General features: G+C 36.7%; 1 protein-coding gene across 3 annotated transcripts; it reads right to left on the bottom strand.

The window, feature by feature from the left end:
- Positions 1–869: 869 nt before the first annotated feature.
- Positions 870–19,152, bottom strand: LOC124172197 (zinc finger protein 271-like). 3 transcript variants are annotated; one of them, XM_046551617.1, is made up of 4 exons: positions 19,048–19,152; positions 17,318–17,455; positions 10,942–10,978; positions 870–4,340 (listed from the first exon to the last, which is right to left on the bottom strand). In XM_046551617.1, exon 4 carries the CDS (start codon positions 4,210–4,212, stop codon positions 2,593–2,595), a length of 1,620 nt encoding a protein of 539 aa, XP_046407573.1. In that variant the 5' UTR covers positions 4,213–4,340; positions 10,942–10,978; positions 17,318–17,455; positions 19,048–19,152; the 3' UTR covers positions 870–2,592. The 3 variants fall into 3 exon arrangements, with proteins under 3 accessions (XP_046407573.1, XP_046407575.1, XP_046407574.1); XM_046551619.1 differs by lacking the exon at positions 10,942–10,978; XM_046551618.1 differs by lacking the exons at positions 17,318–17,455; positions 19,048–19,152 and adding an exon at positions 11,092–11,180.
- Between the last annotated feature and the right edge of the window lie 1,640 nt (positions 19,153–20,792).

Raw genomic sequence — 20,792 nt, forward strand, 5'->3', positions numbered from 1 at the left:
AGTGTTATGACTATATGTATATTCAATGTATTTATATTAGTTTGTAGTGAAGACATGGCCAAGAAGGAACAGAAATGGAACTACAGTACACTATCAATTATCTGGGCAAATGATGGGGGAGAGAAAACACGGATAACCCAAAGTTTCACTTTAATGTCTTTAAATACTCATAATTTACCAAAAACGGGAATATGCTGTTACCATTTATGCCGTTATTTTTATTTTAAAGCTTCCCGGACACATTGGCAGCTTTCTTCGCCGGTTCGCTATCTTTTAAGCGACGACAACATGCTTGTACTCGTATTATCAATGCTCCATGTAAGGCCTGGTTTCGAAAACCACACATCCGTGGCTGTGTTCGCGGATTCAGAAAATTGGTTTGCACGAATGCTTAAAAACCACTGCTCGACGTCGGAAACTACACAGTCAGGCACAATGCTATGGGTTGCAACTGCTGCGGGACGTGTATCAGTTATCACAGAGCATGGTTGCGCACTGCGAGGCCTAAAAAACAGAATCACGGATCTTCCGTGAATGCAGGTAACGTGCAATCGCTTCTGTTTTACGAAATGGATTCTAACGGAAATAATAAGCACCATGTATCCTAGGATTAATGAAGTAATTCTGATGAATTTGCGTACGATTTCATTTTTTTTAATCGGGTGGAAAATGTTTAGGGAGAGTGAATATATCATCTCTGGATATAGTCCTAGCCATACATAAGCAAAAATCTGCAGTAACAAATTTCTAAATACCACATGGACCAATGAGACATAGATATAATGGAATTGTTGGTAATTCTAATGGAAATAAAATTCCCTACATTTCTTAGTGGATTCACTGTTAAGTACTAATACTGGCCGGCAATGTTTTGTATACAGATGCAGTTTATTGTCATTTGATTAACACATACAGGTGCATAATTACAGTAAGAAACAGGTTACCCTAAAACACAACAATCACAAGGATATTGGGAAGCACATGGTAGCAGCAACCATAACACAGACCCCTAAGTCTTGCCATGTCCATCCTACTTTACCATCTAGTTTATCTATAAAGAGAAAATTATTCTTACGATACAGTCCACAAAAATCAAAAAGTAGACCAAAAAAAGGATTGATTACAAAAAAATAACTAGGATTTGCGAAAGGAAAAATTTTCAGTAAGAAATAGTTGTTACAGTTGTATGACAATATTTTACAATATAAAAAGACAATATTTTACCAATGACAAATTATCTTTAGTACCATTCCCAACTGGGTATTTCCTCAACATTTTTTAACAATACTTGTGTAAACGACATGAATTATGCGCCTATGAATAGATTAGTTAACGGTAAAATGAGAACAATCGTGATACAATTGTAACAATATTTTTAGGCTATTGGCAAAATGTGTACGATTTCAACCCAGAAAACATCATTTATTTCATTAATAATACACATTGAGACATACCAAGGAATGAGAGGAACATAACAAAAGATATTAGACCTTGAGCAGACAAATTCGAGTGAAAGTTAGTGGCATATTGTCTTAATGCAGAGTGAGCTAAGTGGGTGGCCTTGCACTATTTTGCCACCCAGCTCCTTCAAAATACAAATAAAAAATCCATGACTTCTTCATTCATTCACTACTACGTCTCACCATCCCTATTGGGTATTTGCTCATCATTATAAAACACTGCTTGTGTAAACGATAATGAATTACGTGTCTCCTGAACTTTTTGCTTAAGGAAAAATGTCAACAAATGCAATCTTAATTAGGTATCATTCCAGCGAGTATGCATGCCAGGTGCATTTCAGTAACCAATTTGAGTAAACCCTTCATACCATCAACTAGAACAATAATGCCTCTTAGATGTGGGGCGGAAATGCCTCACAAAGTCGCTCTTCCCAGAGAAAGTTTTCCCACATTCCCTACAAGAATGGGGTCTTCCTCCTATCTGGGTGATGGTCGAGGGTGGACTTGTGAGCAAAAGCCTAGCTGCAGGCATTGCATTAACAAGGTCTAACTCCCGTGCGCGTGAGCTTATGTACGGTGCATGGGGATTCTAAGAGAGAAGGATTTCAAGCAAATGCTAAATGCATAAGGTTTGTCTCCTGTGTGCGTTAGTTTGTGTGTGGTTAGCTGGCTACTGTGATAGAAATATTTGCAGGAAATGATACGTGAATAATGTCAGTCTCCTGTGTGCATGTGCATATGGCTTTTAAGGGCACTAGTATGCGTGAAGGACTTCCTGCAGACACTGCAGAAACAGTGCGTCTTCCGTGTGTGTGTTTGTGTGTGTGTGTACTAATGTGCTTCGTAAGGTCATAATTGTGACTGAATGATTTACAGTGTATTCTACATGAATAAGTTTTCTCCTATGTGCGTAAACATATGGTTGTACAAGGTGCTTCCCTGAGTGAAGGATTTCCTGCAGACACTGTAGACACTCCTGGGTGTATATGCATATGCTCGGTAAGGTGATAACTACGACTGAATGATTTACACCATTTTTACATGAATCAGGCCTCTCTCTTGTGTTAGCCATATGCTTGTTGAGGTTGCCTTTCAGAGAGAAAGACTTATTGCAGACAATACAGGAATAATTCTAATCCCCCGTGTGTATACGCATATGCTTGGTAAGGACATCACTGCGACTGAATGATTTACAGCATATTTTACATGAATTAGACCGGTCTCTTGTGTGTGTAGCTATATGCTTGTTGAGGGTACCACTCACAGAGAAAGACTTATTGCAGATGCTGCATGTATAAGGCTTATCCCCAGTGTGTATACGCATGTGCTTGGTAAGGGAATCACTGCGACTGAATGATTTACAGCATATTTTACATGAATAATTCTTCTCCCCCGTGTGTATACGCATATGTTTGGTGAGGTCAGAAGTGTGACAGAAAGGCTTGGTGCAAATGCTGCATGTATAAGGTTTCTCCCCTGTGTGTGTACGCTTGTGTGTGCTGAGGTGGCTACTCTGAGAGAATGACTTATTGCATACACTACAGGAATAAGGTTTATCCCCAGTGTGTATACGCATGTGCTTGGTGAGGTCATAACTCTGAGAGAAAGACTTATTGCAGACACTACAGGAATAAGGCTTATCCCCAGTGTGTATACGCATGTGCTTGGTAAGGAAATCACTGCAACTGAATGATTTACAGCATATTTTACATGAATAAGACCTCTCTCCTGTGTGTGCACGCATGTGTTTGGTGAGGATGCTCCTCTGAGAGAAAGACTTATTGCATACACTACAGGTATAAGGCTTATCCCCAGTGTGAATACGGATGTGCTCGGTAAGGGCATAACTACGACTGAATGATTTACAGCATATTTTACATGAATGAGACCTCTCTCCTGTGTGGGTACGGATATGGGTGTTGAGGTGAGAACTCTGATTGAAAGGCTTATTGCAGATGCTGCATGTATAAGGTTTCTCTCCTGTGTGGGTACGCATGTGGTTGGTGAGGTTGCCCCTCAGAGAGAATGACTTATTGCAGACACTACAGGAATAATTCTTCTCCCCTGTGTGTACACGCATGTGTCTGTTGAGAGTAGAAGATTTATTGAAACACTTATAGCACACACTACAGGAATAAGGCCTCCCTCCTGTGCTTGAACACTTTCCCTTTTTGATGTCTCTAGTGCAAGAGGAATTTAGGGAATCACTTTCTACACATGTGTCAGCTCCTACAGCAAACCTCCCTTTTCTATCCTTTCCTTTCTCCAGAGTCCCTCTGGATACTTCCTTTAGAGGCCCATTTCCTTCATGCCTCAGCACTTGTTTTCCACGGTTTGTCCCTTTTATATCTAGCACCATGGATGATTCATCATCCACGACTAAATTGCTGGTACCAAAATGAGTTTCAAGGTGTTTTTTAAGCTCACTTTTGGTGCTGAATCCACCTGTGCAGTGGTAGCAATTATATGAAGTTTCGTATGACATTTGTCCCTTTACAGCATTTTTTGCCTCACAATTACTGAATTCATCTTTGTTCCCCATGACTGGCTCTGCGCAACTCCTCTTTCTACTAATTCTTATCATCCTGAGGGCATTAGGGATAATTGGTGCATCACTACCACTTCCACCCCTCACCTCACCCATTGTGACTCTGCCTCCACTGATTTTGGATGCCTGCTTGTCCATCATATGGAATTCAGCAAGATGTTGACTCATCAGCAAGAACAGCTCCACATTTTTCCAAGTCTTCATTAATCACATTCCTTCATTCCCCTGCATGACATGCTCCATTCGCAGAATTAATGACAGTCAGTGAGGCTGAGGAACGAATAGTCACCACTTCGATGTTTCCCTAAACTTCCTTTCACCAGCTGGAAGCCCTTGAAAAGAATTTTAATATTTTAATCACAAAAGAAGGCTATACTGGTCTAATTTATAAAAGCCCTTTAGTTGATGACTAATGCCATTTGATAGAAAGCAATATACCGGCCTCAAAGTATCAAGATGGGCCGCCCTTTTTATTATATGTTCATTTTTCATTTGATCTAACAATAAGGTGTTGTGTCTTTGAACTACAATAAAACTAAAATTTGGAGCAAGTACTCAATAAAATTAAAAGCGCAAACAATGAAGTACATGAATAATGGTCATAGGTGAGCTTCCTATTGAATTATTTATGTGCATAGAAGGGAGGTCAAGAAGAAGTAGTAAAATTGTGTAACAAAATATACAATAAAGGTACACAGCCAAGGGAACCTGTAAAGACAATTGTGATACCGATTCCAAACTTTGGAGCCACCAGAAAGTGGGAGGAACACCGAAACATCAGTCTGATTTCATATATGGCTAAGGCATTGCTGAGAGTTCTCAATCTGAGACTTGAACGAATAACGGAAAAGAAAGTTGGTGACGAGCAGTTTGACTTCAGAAGACGTAGGGGTACCATACAAACTATTGCACACCTAAGAACATTGGAGAAATGCACTGGGGAAGAGGACAAGATGTTAGCTTTGGCTTTATGGAAAAAGCTTTTTACAGGAAAAAATTGGATAAGCTATTGGGTAATTATAAGATAAAAAAAGTAGACTGAAGGGATGGCAGGCTGATTAGGGAATTGTACAAAACCAGATGGTGGCTATGAATGTTTAAAGTATGAATCTGTGCCGGGCAGTAAGCAAGGGCTGCTGCCTTTCACTCACAATATTTAACACATGCATGGAGGAGATGGTCAGAAAACCCAAGAAGAATGAAAATGAGAAAAGTATGGAGGACGCAATAAATAATCATCAAGTTTTTCATCGACATGGAGATCCTTGCCAATGACAATTGGGAACTTCAAAAAATGAGGAGGAACGGTTTAGAGGAAGGAATGAAAGTATGTGTAGTGAAAACTAAAGTTGTGACAGTAAATGACGATGGAAATGTGACTGTTATTTTCAATGGGGAAAAGAAAGAGGAAATTAGAAGGTATAGATATTCAGGAAGCGTGCTGATATAAGACTGACAAAGTAAGGCAGAGATAAGGGCAAAAAACTATGGGAACGGTAGCTATGCAATTAATTATTTTACAACGTCGAAAAACTTGTGTTAAATAGATGAAAAAGGGAACAGAAACCCAATCCCGAAATCAAACACAGGGCTGCATCATTATAATGCTATTGTAATCGTTTGATGGTTGAATTGGGAATTGAAAATTGCATTGGGAATTGCTGATGATAAGTTGCAGAAGCATTTTATTCGCATCCCTTATCTCAAATTTGAAGATGCAATTAAGCAAAGCAATGTAAAAGAAGAAAACTCGGAGTAGTCCACAGCAATGATGGCTGCTCTTGGGAAAAAGGAGACAGAGGACAATTGCTATCAACCACCTTTACCATTGATTATGCTGAATCAATGAGGGTGTTTTTTAAAGTGGACAGAGTTTCGAGTAAATTCCAGGGTAATAATAACATGGAAAAGGTAATGAGTAAAAATGTGATGATATCTATCAAAAGATGTTGTAATGCACAGAAATGCATCAATCGATGGCCTGTCAGGTCCAAATTTTCGCAATATTTTTTCTGTTGATAATGTATCTATAGTAATTACCCTGTAAGCCTCAGTGTTTACCTTTGTAATCAATATATAACAATTTATACTTTCCATGTAAAGTAACTTGGAAAGAGCAATCTAATACTATTATATACGATTATCTTCTAATCATCTTAGTACTTACTGACACAATACAAAATGAATTATTTTCAGTTTGTAAGTCAATTTTTAAAGTACATAAAATAAATTAATATCAACATTTTTTTTAAACTTAGGACTTCACATATTATAACATATACAACAAAATATTCGGCTTTTTCCTCAATTCATGTTTCTTAACCATATTCATGTATTAACTGTAATTACATTACTTTGTTAGTTTAAAACCTTCCTTCTATAAAACACAGTGGAAACATTGAGATACATAAGTTGTAAGTGAATTTCGAACACTTCAATATTCGTGACTTATTCATTTGGATTATCAAATTAATTAGTCTGTCCTTTTATTTTCCAAAAATGCCATTTTTAATTTGTTTGAGTTTTTTGCATTCAAACGCTCATTTTTAGAAATGGAGACTACAATCCAAGGGTTAGGGCTAACATATGAAAAATCAGCCAATTTCTCAAGTTCATCTGTTACTAATTTCATATTTATCTACAATACAAGAATATTCAATTCAAAACGATCTCTCGCTCCTTATATCACTATGGTTACTAAGATAACAGACAACATACTTTTGTCATTTATATCCAAGGGCTTAACTATGACTGAACAGGAGTATACACATGTGGAAAAAGAATTTTTAAGTTTGGAAAACTGCATTAACAAGTTTCTCAACATGGTACGTGGACCTTCATTTGTAATATGTACCAGGGGCTCAGGCAGGAGTTAGGGCTAGGGGGGTTTCAGGCGCAAATATTACTGAGGTGCCTGGGTGTATGGCATACCTGACAGGGTTAACGGCAGGTGCAAGGGCCCTCTGCCAGAATAATTAAGATAAATGGTTAAAAATTGTGAGTTTTAAGGCCTCTGAGGGATATTTTATAAATCCTTGGACTATACTATAAGTAATATTAATCCAAATAAATAAAATACATTAAACTTCAAAAATTGTCTGAGCTCTTGGGGGGGGGGGTGTTATCCCCCAAAACACCCCTCGCTGTGCCACTGGTATGTACTGACTATATACCAGTGTAGAATATAATGATTAAGGCTATTGATAAAATAATCCCAAGCAGCCTTCAAAGTTTGAGATTAAAATTAGAGAAATATAATGCGACAATAAAGTGCAAAGCAGGTGAATGCTTGGTCATGGTCAAATTTGAAAATGTCAAATATTTTTGTCCAGAGTTAAAAATTGGAGATAGGATTTAATGTAATGACTGTAACCCGCAGTTGAATATAGTTATTAAGGCTATTGATCACTTGCAGGAGAATTGTCTTAACTTTATTTAATACGTCTAGATTTTTTTAACAATTCTTAAGATACAGTCACATCTTATAAACATAGATAGATTATAGGGGTTTACATTAATTACAGCAGTGGAAAATGCCACAATCACACCAATAAAGTGAAATAATTTGGGTCGATTAAGCGGCCCCTGGCAGTTTTTGCGCAAACACCTAGGGCAAGTACATCGGTCCGATTGCAGTAAAATGGTTAAGGATGGAAAATAATAAGCCTCTGTCAGCAATAAAAAAGCACGTTTAAAGCAGAAAATGATCACGCCAAACAAAGCATTTGCCATGAATACCCCCCAAGTAATGAACACTTAACCAAGCATTATGAAAAATTAGAAACAGATACCTCCAGAACAGAAATTAAAAAGAGAGTCTATCAGCTTTCCAGAAGCATAATCAAGAGAAAAAAATGATCAAGCCTATTCAGAGCAGTTGCCATGATCATCACCCAACATTCGGAATGAAAAGAAGCATTACAAAACTTGGAAAGCCAATCATCAGAAGCACAAAGTAATCAGGCAGCTTCAAGGCAAATGTCACGAGCATCGCACAAGCCTCAGTATTAAAAGAAGCAATATGAAAATTTTGAAATAGATACATGTGAGCAATTAAAAAGAACATCCTTAAAAACTTGGAAAGCCAATTCACCATTCATAATAGTCAGGCTTCTTCAAAGGAAATATCATGAGCACTCCTAGCAACTCAGCACTAAAAGAATTTTTTAGGAACAATTGGAAAGAGGTCACTTCAGAATGACAGTGGAAAAGAGCCCCTATGAGCACTAAAAAGGCACGTTCTATTATGCAAAATATTATAGCAGCTAAAAAGCAAAGAGGAATGCACTGAGGGTGCCCAATTCCATCCCATAGAATTCACTTCTATTGCCACTCCGTCACATTTTAATCGACTTTCAAAAATGTACGCTGTGATGATTGGATAGCAATCCGATTTTTCCCAATATTTTGCACAATGAAAATAGAAAATGCAAGGAACAGTATTGAAGATATATGAATTTGATAAATAAAATTATCCTGAATGCAAATTTTGGTTTACACCCCTCATTACGCCTTATTTCCCCATGACACATCGCTGCCATTGGCAGCGATGGAGATGGAGCTCACCCGGATGGAAACCCAAGAAGAATTCACCGCCATCATACGCCGGGAAAAAGTGAAATCTTACAACAATAGTATGAATTCATTCGTCACCGACGTGAGTGGAGACTTGTATACCCATTAAAATGCATAGTGGGTGAAAACTCGTTTAAATTAGGAGATCATCTTTTGTAAAATTCGTTTTTGAAGCCATTATAATTGGAAACCTCACACGCTTTGTGTTAAATAGAGCAATAAAAATGAATACAACATCGATATTATGATGACAATTAAAATGAGTATCCATTACTACTAATAAGGCACGTTCAATTTTACAAAATGATCATGCTGGTTAAAAGCAATGCCATGAGCATCCCCTAAAAATAAGCACTAAAATAAATATTAAGATCAAACGAAAATAGTATCTCTATGATGGCAATTAAAGGAACGTCTATCAGCAGTCCGAAAGCATGTTCACTAGAACACAATCATGTGGCAGTCCAAAAGCAAACGTCATTAAAAAACCCAATACTCAACACTAATACTGCATAATGAACAAATGGGAATAGATACTTCATGATGGGAATTAGAAAGAGCATCTACCACCACTTGAAAAAGCAAAGTCACAAGCACAAAATAATAATGGGCAGCTTAAATGCAAATGTCATGGTGATACCAGAAAACTCAACATTAAAAGAAGCAATATAAACAATTGTAAATAGGCATTCCATGATGAAAATTGAAAAGATACTCCCTAATAATTTGCCACGAATAAACAGGCAACCTAATCCATGAAACGTCAAATCAAGTCAGCCATAAATTGTATTTAATAAACGAACTTATGCCCTCACTAATTACGTCATCTCTGTTCGCTTGTTATTTGAAATCAAGTCAGCAGATACTTTTAAACGGGATACGCTACGGAACGCCAATGCTCTCCATATAAAGCATCTTGATCCATTAAACCGAATATATAAATCATACATCTCCATGAATGATACCCAGACTTAAGTACTAAGTCGTACTAAAACATGTCACTCAGAAAACTGTTGAGGTTAAAGCCAAATGTTCGGAGAAACAGATATCAACATTCAAAACAAACACGAATTATATTTTATATTCTTGGATGTCACATCTCAAAACAGATCCTACGTACTTACAAACCTCTATGTTATAAAAAAAGAATCACATTTGAAACTTTTCATAGAGAACCACGCCTCTAATCAATTGTATTTGCTGAAGTTGGAGGTTTCCGTTTTACAATTTCATATTTTCGCTACTTTTCCCAAAGATCATACAAAGCAAATATTTAAAAATATAGTAAGCTTTTAAGGCTTAAATTTCGAGAGTTTAAATATTTCTGCGACGTTGACAGAGAGGAATGTGATACTTCAATCGGCGCGAGAGGATTTTAATACACACGGTATTCCTACTTATAATGGTATTTAAGGACACAAAAGTTGATAACACAAAACGGTATGATAACATCATGTAGTACATATACCTGCGAACATTTAGAACACATAATATCATTACAACAGGGCCAAACAACTCCGAAATGCATATAACATTACCTAGATGATGGAATACTTGCTATCACACCAAGAGAGTAATCCTGATTAATGAGAGACCACTTGCATGATTTTACTATGAGGTGGTGATATGTAACTATGCATTTATAATGAGAACTATAAACAACAAAACACACTAGAAAGTCACGCAGTATTCTCCACCATAAATATGGATATGATCAAGAAGCCTACTTATAGGGTTCTTGGATATGATACACGAATAAGAAGTCAGTGACGGCGGCATGAAAACAGAAGATTATCTACTAATATCTCCATATAAAAACAAAAAAGACGGATTCGGCACCACCTCAATATCTATTTTGGTAATAAGTCGGATATATTGAGTCCTCTTCTTCAAAGACAAAATTAACACATGTATATAATTACGTTAACATGTTTACCCACGAAAACTACTTAAATCGACTTGAAGGAAGTACTGCACAAACGGGAATGTCTAACTATGAGAACACTATCTTCTATAACGCACACAAAAAGCAGATTTTGGTCTTCTCCGGAATACACAAAGCTACTTCAAACTCCCTTTCATCAAGTAATCGAACCGTCGCTTCACATCATACCCATACATAAAGGCTACATAGACTAGCTAATCACACCAAGAAAATAATTTTTGTACGAGATTAATTGTATACATTACATCACTATGAGGTTCTTACATGAAATTGTGCATTTTAAGGGACCCATCATCATACAAACACACCACCAAATACATCAATCTCCGCCAAAAATATGGATATTGTACACGAATACGAATTCAGGGCGAGGGCCTAACAGTAAAAAATATCCAATAATTTTCTCAACTTACTTGACAGGAAACAAAGGATCCAGCAGCAACTTTAAACCTATTTTGAAAATAAGCAGGATAACGTTTTAGTTTAAGGTCAACAACAACACATTCATATAGGTACTTAAATAGCTTAACCACTACCATCTTTACAAACAAAAAACTACTAACCTCGACTAAAAAGATTCCCGGAATCAAAATAAATCCAAAAGTAATGTTTAATAACGAGAGTACTACCTCTCAAGGCAAACCAAATAGGGAGTTTATTAACTTCCGTCATAAACACAATTTCCCGACATGCTCTCGCTCATGAACTAATCGATCGGCCACTCGACTCAACGTTATCGACTCAAATGTCGAATTCGAAACGCATTGACACATCGATATTAGAATTCGTGCGGCGGACGTTTAAGAGTAGATATACATTGCAGCCTCAAAACAAACTAAAGATAGCCCGGGTGCTAACATCTGTTATTACCAATCTTATTATTGAATATGCGGTTGTTTCAAAAATTATTCGTTTCATGAATTTCAAAGCCTTAGCTGCTTAGCTACCTGAAAGCAATACGACCTCTGCATTTTAGGGAGACTATGATCACAAAATCCCAGAAGGAAACTACTTTCATTTGGATGATAATTGAAACACTGAGAAATACTCAAGGCAAGGTCCATAAAAGTCAGCTATTAATAAATCACCTCAAATATATATCACAATGCAACAGAAGGGATAGAGATTTTTATCAACAATTTTCACCATAGAGTTTATATTACTATATAAGTGTAGAGTATTTACGATTTTCATGACCATTTGACACGGTCACATCATCCGTGAAATAACCATGTTAACGTAAGACCACGTATACCAGGTTGGTTTAGAATCGCGGTTTTATAATTTTTTGTTAAGATTAAGATTAGTATGTATGTAAGACCAGAAAGGAATTTAAGCCCAATTTCAGCTCCCATACATTGCTTAACTCCCTTTTTTCGGCAAAACGATTCCAGAATTCCTTTATTTTAAAGTTCAAAAATGTTTTTTTTCAAAATAGCCATATCAGGACTCATGTAATAAACCTTAATAATATATCAGTTTAAATTAAAGCAAATGGAAGAATTCTTCATTTTTCGACGAAAGGCCCATTGTATACGTAGTCTTCTCATGGTAAGATACACACTTAAAGCCCTGAGCCCTAAGATACAAACTAATCTTTGCTTGATTGGGCTGTTATAAGCTAGGGTGTCAATGAACATTTATGTATTTTATGTCTATCTGTTGTTATGTGATTTTGAAGTGATATTTAAAAGTGTGCTTTTTATAGCCCCTTTTCATGATATACGTATCCCTATTTTATATCGGACAAGCTAAGCAAAGACTGGTGTAGATTCAGGGTATGTAGCTTCAATTCTTCCCGCTAGCGAACCTTGTATACCATCGAAAAGTGATTAATTCTTGCATTCTAAATGTAAACTGATATAATATTGAGTTTATTTGCATGAACTCCGAAATACCTATCTAGAAAACCCTTTCTGCATACTAAAGAAATTTGGGAATTATGTTTGTCACTGAAGCTGCCGATATGGCGCTTAAATTCCACTTTGACACAAACATGATATCACTTAGTGAATTTGTCATGTATTGCACGGGAAAGAGGCTAATATTTAAAGGAGGATATTCGGCCTCTTGTAGATGTGTCTCTAGTGGTAAAAACCGCAACTAAGAATCCTTCTAAATAAGTACACTAGTTTTTCCATATGTCTCATATTATAAAGTGGTGTTTACGTGTCAATGAGCATGAGAATTGCTATGTATATTGTGTTTAAGCTGTTGCAATGTAACTTACAAGGAGAGACCACGAAAGTTGCTCCGCCTTTTTCAATGCCGTATTTTTTACGGCCTTCGGAATGGTGAACACATCCCTGAACTAGTAGTGGTTCCGTTGAATGGGCCTTAGTTTGGCTGTAATTAATTAATTTTCATGCGGTACTTTTCACAAGCCGCATATAGTTTCATAATATCGCGTCCTACGTCAGTAGGGTCAGGTGGGGTAGTGGTTAGCGTTTACGGCTACAACCCTGGGGACCAGGGTTCAAGGCTCCGTTATGGCTTTAAATTTTCTTGTCTCCATTGTGATCACATGGCGTCAACTTTTTCATTAATTTTAATTGCGACAAGCATACACATGAGATTATTTTTCATCACCATAATGACGTTTAGGTATTTAAGCAGTGTCATTTCAAACACGGAGATACGACGACTACACTAGCAAGGGTTGGTGTGCGCCAAATTGTTAGTTTCTTCGTTGCTTATACTGATCAGCTTCCACATTAAAATGGAAACCACTCTTGCAAGAGCACATGGCATTATAGGCTCGCGGCGACCAACAACATGCGTACAGACATAATTAATAAGAACACAAAACGAATATAAAATGCCATATCTCTCGAACACTTGTAATTCACTTTACTCCAAAGGGAGTTTACTTACACAGTACCTTTGTGCTAAAAAAACCATTACGAAATATAATTTCCATTAATTAATAGGATGAAATAAAAGTTTATGACCCTGGACCGGACGTGGTGGCGTATAAAATACGTCAATATCCGAAAGCCAAGGATTTCAACATCGTACGTACATTCTGGGCTAGAATGGTCTCGTGTATTCCTACAATGTACTTTGACTGTCTATATTGCGAGTTTTCAAAGTTCGAGGTATTGTAGCTAATTTTTTTTAGATCAGCAAGAGGAATCCGTCACACGTGGCGTATAAATTACGCCGGGCGACCGGGCGTATACCACCTCTGTACCTTTATATCTGTATCACCTTTAAAAGTACAACATTTTACTAATTTCTACAAATAAAGATTAATTTTAACAAAAATCGAGTATTATCATATATGCACATAACATGGGAAAACTACGCCATTCGCCCGGTTGTGAAGAAATAACAGTCGCGCCCGCTAGAGGGTTAAAAGCAACAATTACACCAAATGTGTCTTGTGCTCACCGCTTCCCAAAATCTTCCGTAGCCCTTCCAATATAATAACAAGATATGCACCAACAAATGTCATTTCTTCCAAAAAAAAAGCCACTGCTTTAGCCCCCCATTAATCTTTCGTTATGTTTTTGGGTAGAAAGTGGAGCCCTCACTTCTCCGCATTAAAAATGACACTGCTTAAATACCTAAACGTTATTATGGTGATAAAAAAATAATCTCATGTGTATGCTTGTCGCAATTAAAATTAATGAAAAAGTTGACGCCGTGTGATCACAATGGAGGCAAGAAAATTTAAAGCCATAACGGAGCCTTGAACCCTGGTCTCCCGGATGGTAGCCGTAAACGCTAACCACTACCCCACCTGACCCTCCTGACGTAGAACGCGATATCATGAAACTATATGCGGCTTGTGAAAAGTACCGCATGGAAATTAATTAATTACAGCCAAACTAAGGCCCATTCAACGGAACCACTACTAGTTCAGGGATATGTTCACCATTCCGAAGGCCATAAAAAATACGGCATTGAAAAAGGCGGAGCAACTTTCGTGGTCTCCCCTTGTTAGTTTTAAGTTGATTTATGAGTTGTTTGCTTTTTTCATCTTTTCGTTGAGCATTGCAAAGTATTTTCATACATCATCGCAGTGAATGTAGTTTACCTGTGGGAATTAGAAATCTGTGTCAATGCTGATCAGTGACAATTGTTTACACGCAATTCCTTTCCGAACCTTTACTTATCTCTGGTTGTAATCTATGGAGTTCTCTCTCCTAACCTATAAAAATTACCCTTCCATAATCATTTTCAAATGGGGTAGTTTCCTTCATCAAAGAAAACGAAAGGCATTGATTGCGATTCGTTACCCATCATTGGTGTATTCATAATACACAAATTATTTGGTTTTTGAAATACCGGTTTAGACGAATGGCAAGGGTACATATTAATCCTCATTTGAAAAAGGCCAGATTGGCGCCCATGCGATTCCACTCCACGTGACGTCACAGGGACCAAGTTTCTACACGAGAGGATAGGAGTAATACATCGTCTGAGGTTACCAATGCATGCATGAGGCACAGAGCTCAGGGAAACATATCTTAATAATCACCTATTAATACTGGCTAAGGTCGGATAGTTTTCTTCATTCTATAAGGTATTAATAAACCTTTTTTAAGCCAAGCGCTACCAGCCAGCAAGGTATTCAGCTACCTGCTAGCATCCTGCGTCCTATCAGCGCTCAGAGCCTCGATCAAGGTCACCTCACAAGGCGGGAGGGGGAACCAGAAATGCCACGCATGGACTTTTTCCCTTCATTCCTACTTACGCGTCGCGTCTTTGCGCGCTTTAAAATTTTTCACTTTTCATTTAATCGCGAAAAATAGATGTCGTCATTTAAAAATCTAAAATCATGAAATACGTACTGCAGGAGTAATAATCTTTAGATTTAGGCAATAAAAAAATTATAGGAAACCACCCTATTTCCAGTAAGCAATTTCATCCATTTAATTTATTATTTATCATGTCTTTATAAATAATCTAGAAAAAATGTCTAATTTTTCTCTATTACCCAATTTTTACTGTACTACTATCATACTCTTTTTTTATTGTCTGAGCAGAAATGGATTGCTGCATTTCTTTTAGAAAAACCCATAGCACAAAGAAACTTCATGCCTTCATTCAAATTTGCCAACCGTTTAATGTTCTGCCAAGAGGGGACCTAACCAATCTTAAGTAATGATGCACCATTTGCCATGTAATTCACAGTTTTTACATTTTATACACTTCTTCAAGCCATAAAATAATGGTATTAGGCTATGAATGAAAAAATTTGTATGAAAAATAATTATAAAACTATACTTAACTACTAAATAGAGTTTTATACTCTTACTTTATTTATAACAGGAGGTATTCAATTTACCTTCTGGAGCTTGTTGGAGAATAAATATTCTTAACTCTCTTGATGCATATGATTGGCACATGTTTTTCTACGGGAGTGGTTGCCAGCTTCCCCTGTTCTAGTATTATCTTATAACAGTCCTCCTCTCTGAGATTGAGATATGGATTATAGTTAAGAGTATTATCAGTACTGTTAGCAAAGAGGCAACATAAAAGGGCCCAATTCCATTGCATACAAGGTTGACTGATGTTGTCATTTGAGGAGCATTGTAAACGGTTCACAGAAAATTCAGCAGCATGGAAATGACTGCAGAGAGTTCCATTCACTCATGATATTTGTAACAGAATAAACTCCAAATTACCTGTGCACAAATTTCGAGTAATTGATGGACAGAATTTCAATAAATCTAACATGAAATTGTCTTCTACAGTGAAGCTCAATGCAAATTGAACATTTAATTAACCTAATGCTTTTTTTCCTTCCTAGAAGCAAATCAGGACATGCTAACAAAAACATTTGCATCATCAAGTTTTAGTTCCTATTACAAATGAAATACACATGAATTTCAATGAGAAGAAATTTCCTTGGACTGCTGCAAATTAAACCATAGCTGGCTGACAGTGCAGATCACAATGCAGATTCCTAGGGCAATTTTACCAAAGCTCATGGTACTAGGTGTTAGGCCTCCGTTGTTTATCAAGGATGGCAACACGCGGGAGAAAAGACAATAATGAACCCACAGCCGGTGAAGAGCCTCATGAAATCCTTTTCTTCTTAAAAACGAAATCAGGGTCACCCACAAATAATTCTTTCAATCTAATATTCGTATCCGTAACAGATATTCCCACTTAACACTGCAGATATTGTTCCAAAAAGTGCCATGGTAAGTGAGAGATGCATTATGTCAGACATTACAATTTAAATTCTGTCGTCGCAAACAAAATAAACGTCCGCAAATACGATTCTATATATGACCTAAACTATAAGAGTTATAATTTAAATCCAAAAGTTGTACGAAAAGATAAAACATCTGCAGTCCTCATCACTGAATAACCAAAATCGGAAACACTACATGGGAAACTTGACTTATTTCACTTTTCTGTCGATCATTGGCGAGGTGTTTTAATATCATTTAATATTGCTAATGAACTAATTTAATGCCCCATTAACTTTTGTATCCTAAACAAAAATCCTGATAGTAAATTTTGTATCCTATGCTTTTTAATAAATTTTGCATGTACTAATATGATTCAGACATATATCTTAATACCTTGCCCATCAAGGCTTCGTCAAATACACAATTAAGTTACTTTTTCATGTTATTATCTTAACCTGTTGAACCCACAAATACAAACATCTTACTAAAGTTTTAATCTCATCGATATGAATGCGAAACTATTAAGGCTTGCCGACACGGTAAGCTAACACTAACAAGTTAATATCTACTTACTTGAATGATTTCACATTATTTGTAAGTTACTCTAGAATTCCAATGAAAAATAAGATGCACTCACCCTTAAGTAATATATACACCAAAATTTTCTCAGTTCTGCATCCAATTTATGACAAATACTTCTGAAATCGTTGAATTCGATGAGCATTTTCAAGCACATTGGACATTAAGTGGCAGGCAGGCCATATCCCACAGCAACCTATGAAAGGAATGAAAACATTTGCAATAGACTTCGGACCTGTCGTTGAAAATAAGTTCACATAACGAAATAAAAAAAGAACTAAGGACATCAATAAAATGTAACCCGTCACTTACTTTTAAGTCGACTAAATCATATAAGGCATCCTCGACAGTTATCTCGCTTGAAACAATTGACGTAAATACGTGGTAATAATAATCATATTTCTTCATGCAGAGTCTGCACGGGGTACTGTAATATGTCTTGTGTTAATAAATTGGACTTCGCTGAAAGTATGTGATTGATTTAACAAGTGATTAGATTAAATCACAACACTCTCGGAATGATTTCCTGAAGACTCCGAGAAATCATGCTCGTGCTTTCACTGCAATATCTCATTCATTCTCTAAACCAGTTCACTCCAACAAATCATCCATGTATCACTCAGTGATTTCAAAATTCCTAATACATTAAGATCATTTCCATGACGTACACCATTGCAAAAACATTAAACTTATCAAGGAAAAGGGTGTAATAAGCTCACATTTAAATAGGACCTCAAAAAGAAATCACATAGCAGCAGGATAAACAGCAAATATTTTACAAGAATTTCAAGCTTATTGACAAGAACCCTACCTAAGGACGATTGTCTTCGTGCGCTCCGATCGTCATTTGCCCAATATTCGTGTATTGCCGATATTTTTTGCAGCTGAATTATTCTGTTGTAAAATCAAAGAGTAGGTCAGAAGCAAAAGAAAAACATCGAAAACATATTCCTCAAAATTCTTCCAGTTCATTTATATGTGTTATGAGTTGGTCATTGGTAAATTCAAATGTATCACTTTTATGACTGAATGAATTGTAAACACTTGGTTCTGCCAAAATAGCGACTTCGGTCGTCACCATTGACGTAGCAACTGCGAGTTAATTAATACCTCATCAGGATTCGGAATAACTAAGCGGGAAATTGGACTTTTTTCACTGCTCCAGCGATCATTGGCGAGGTCCTTTCATTACATTCAATATTTTTAACTAACAAATTTAATGCTACATTAAGTTTTGGTCTTTAATAAAAAGTGCTTATCAGTTATTTTTTCATGTAATACATTGATGCAGTCACTAAGCATTAAGGCCTGTTTACACGATGCATTAATAGGTATGAGTTAATGCACGTTTCCGTGCATGAATTTTTTGGACCAGAACGGTACATGTACGAATGCATGAACCAAATTGGAACAAGTTCTCTTTTCTGTGCATGCATTCGCACAAGTTGTGTGGTTACACGGTGTATTTTGGCGTTCATTCTCGCGTTCATAAATTTAGACATCAACCCGTACGTGTTAATGTACCGTGCAAACAAATACATTGCCCATCATATACTTCATAATCTTGTACAAAATTAATTACATTTTCAAGTTATTGCTGTAATCTGTTGAAACCACAAGTACAAACATTTATCAAAAATTTCTTTCCAGTCTATATGAACTTTAAACTATTAAGGCCGGGCTACACGGTAAGTTAACACGAACAAGTCAATATCTGGTTACATGAATGATTTCACATTATTTGAAACTTACACGAGGCTTACAATGAAAAAAATAAGATGCACTCACCCTGAGGTAATTTCTGCACGAAAATTTAGTCAGTTCTGCGTCCGATTCATGACAAATATTTCTGAAATCATTGACTTCGATGAGCTTTTTCAAGCACAGTGGGCTGGCAGGCAGGTCATCTCCAACAGCAACCTACGAAAGGAATGAAAACATATACGCAAGAGATTTCAGACTTGCTATGGAAAACATGCCCATACCACGGAATAAAACAATAACTAAGGAGATCAATAAAACCCTCACTTACTAGTAAGTCAACAAAATCGCCTAAGGCATCCTTTCCAGTTCCATCCTTCCTGCAATTGAAAAGAATGTATTGTAACAATAATCATTTTTCTTCAAGCAAAGTCTGCACAGAGTACCCTCGGAATTCCTTTCTGAAGACTCAGATAAATTCCCAGGGGTAATAGTCAAATTTTCACAGCAATAACTCATTTTATCTGTAAAGCCAGTTCACTCCTCAAACAAATCATCCACACAGCACTCAGTTATTTACAAATTTCTAATACATTACGTTCATTTCTTTGACTTACGTCAACGCAAAAACTTCAGAATAGTCCAGGAGAAGTGCATAAAAAGCTCACATTTACATAGGACCTAAAAAATAAATCGCAATTCAACAGAAAATACACCAAATATTTAACACGTTTTACACGGACTCATTGACGCCGTAACTCTTATGCCTGACCTGGCAAGCAAGGATTAGTTTACATGCAGTACTTTATTTGCGTATTGCACCGCTAGAGAATTGCGTATGCAACAGGCCTAAAATCGACAAATGAAATATTTCCAACAATATGTGATGTATTATACTGGTTTATTGCATTATTTGAAAAAAATTATTTTAAAGCTTTTTAATTCTGCATTAATTAATTTCGAAATATTTCTCATAAATTCTCATTTCTCAATACTGAATGAAATTTGACCTTGTGGACGACGAAGTTTGGCTTAAAATGTCGTTTCTTGCCAGGTGATTAAATAACTTTTTACCAAACACTTTTCACAAAAAATAATCGAAAATTCAATGAATTTTGAATAGAATGGTCCTTTATTTTTTGTAATAGAAATAAATTACTCATCAAACACGGATGTTTGGCCTGCTCTATAGGTGTGCTGTTGGCGGATAAAATGGCAACTAGGTAACATCGGTTCTATACTAAGGTTGATTGTATAGTCATACAATAACAAGTGAACGTTATGGATTAATCTTATCGTGGATGTTTGTCCCAAGGCCCTTATATACTGGTTACTAATCTTCGGCTCAATGTTGTTGCCTTGACTGACGCAGCCACCCCTCAAACCCCTCCAGAGAAACTCTGGCGCACAGTGGCGCTACCACTAGGGGAAATATGGAACTAACTGCGGTCTCGGCGGCGGTTCGAAAGCAAATCGGGACGAGATGGAGTGATAAGAGTCGGATGTGGACGAATTATAGGAGGAACGATTAGATTAATTGAATAATTTCACCATGAAAATGCGCTATGGGCTGTAAATCACTAGTTTCTTAGTTTCGGCGGGTAAATAGGACCTAGTGAAGCCAAAGTAACAATAAATTTATCTGCATTAGGGTTTTACCTAACTCTCGGAATTTTCTGATTAAATGCTATGATCGAAGGCGGCGGCAGTTGGAAAAAAACATATAGGTACATTAAAAGGCATTTCTCCCGTTAACGGCCATTTTACACCGTGCACATAATTGCACAAACTGATGAATTTACTAAGGCGCTGTCAAAATAACATCGTGCAAA

This window comes from Ischnura elegans (assembly GCF_921293095.1).
Source record: "Ischnura elegans chromosome 13 unlocalized genomic scaffold, ioIscEleg1.1 SUPER_13_unloc_1, whole genome shotgun sequence".
Taxonomy (NCBI): Eukaryota; Metazoa; Arthropoda; class Insecta; order Odonata; family Coenagrionidae; genus Ischnura; species Ischnura elegans.

Excerpts from the sequence above, each read along its gene's own strand:
- LOC124172197 (XM_046551619.1), bottom strand. The coding sequence starts at position 4,212 with ATGAAGACTTGGAAAAATGTGGAGCTGTTCTTGCTGATGAGTCAACAT.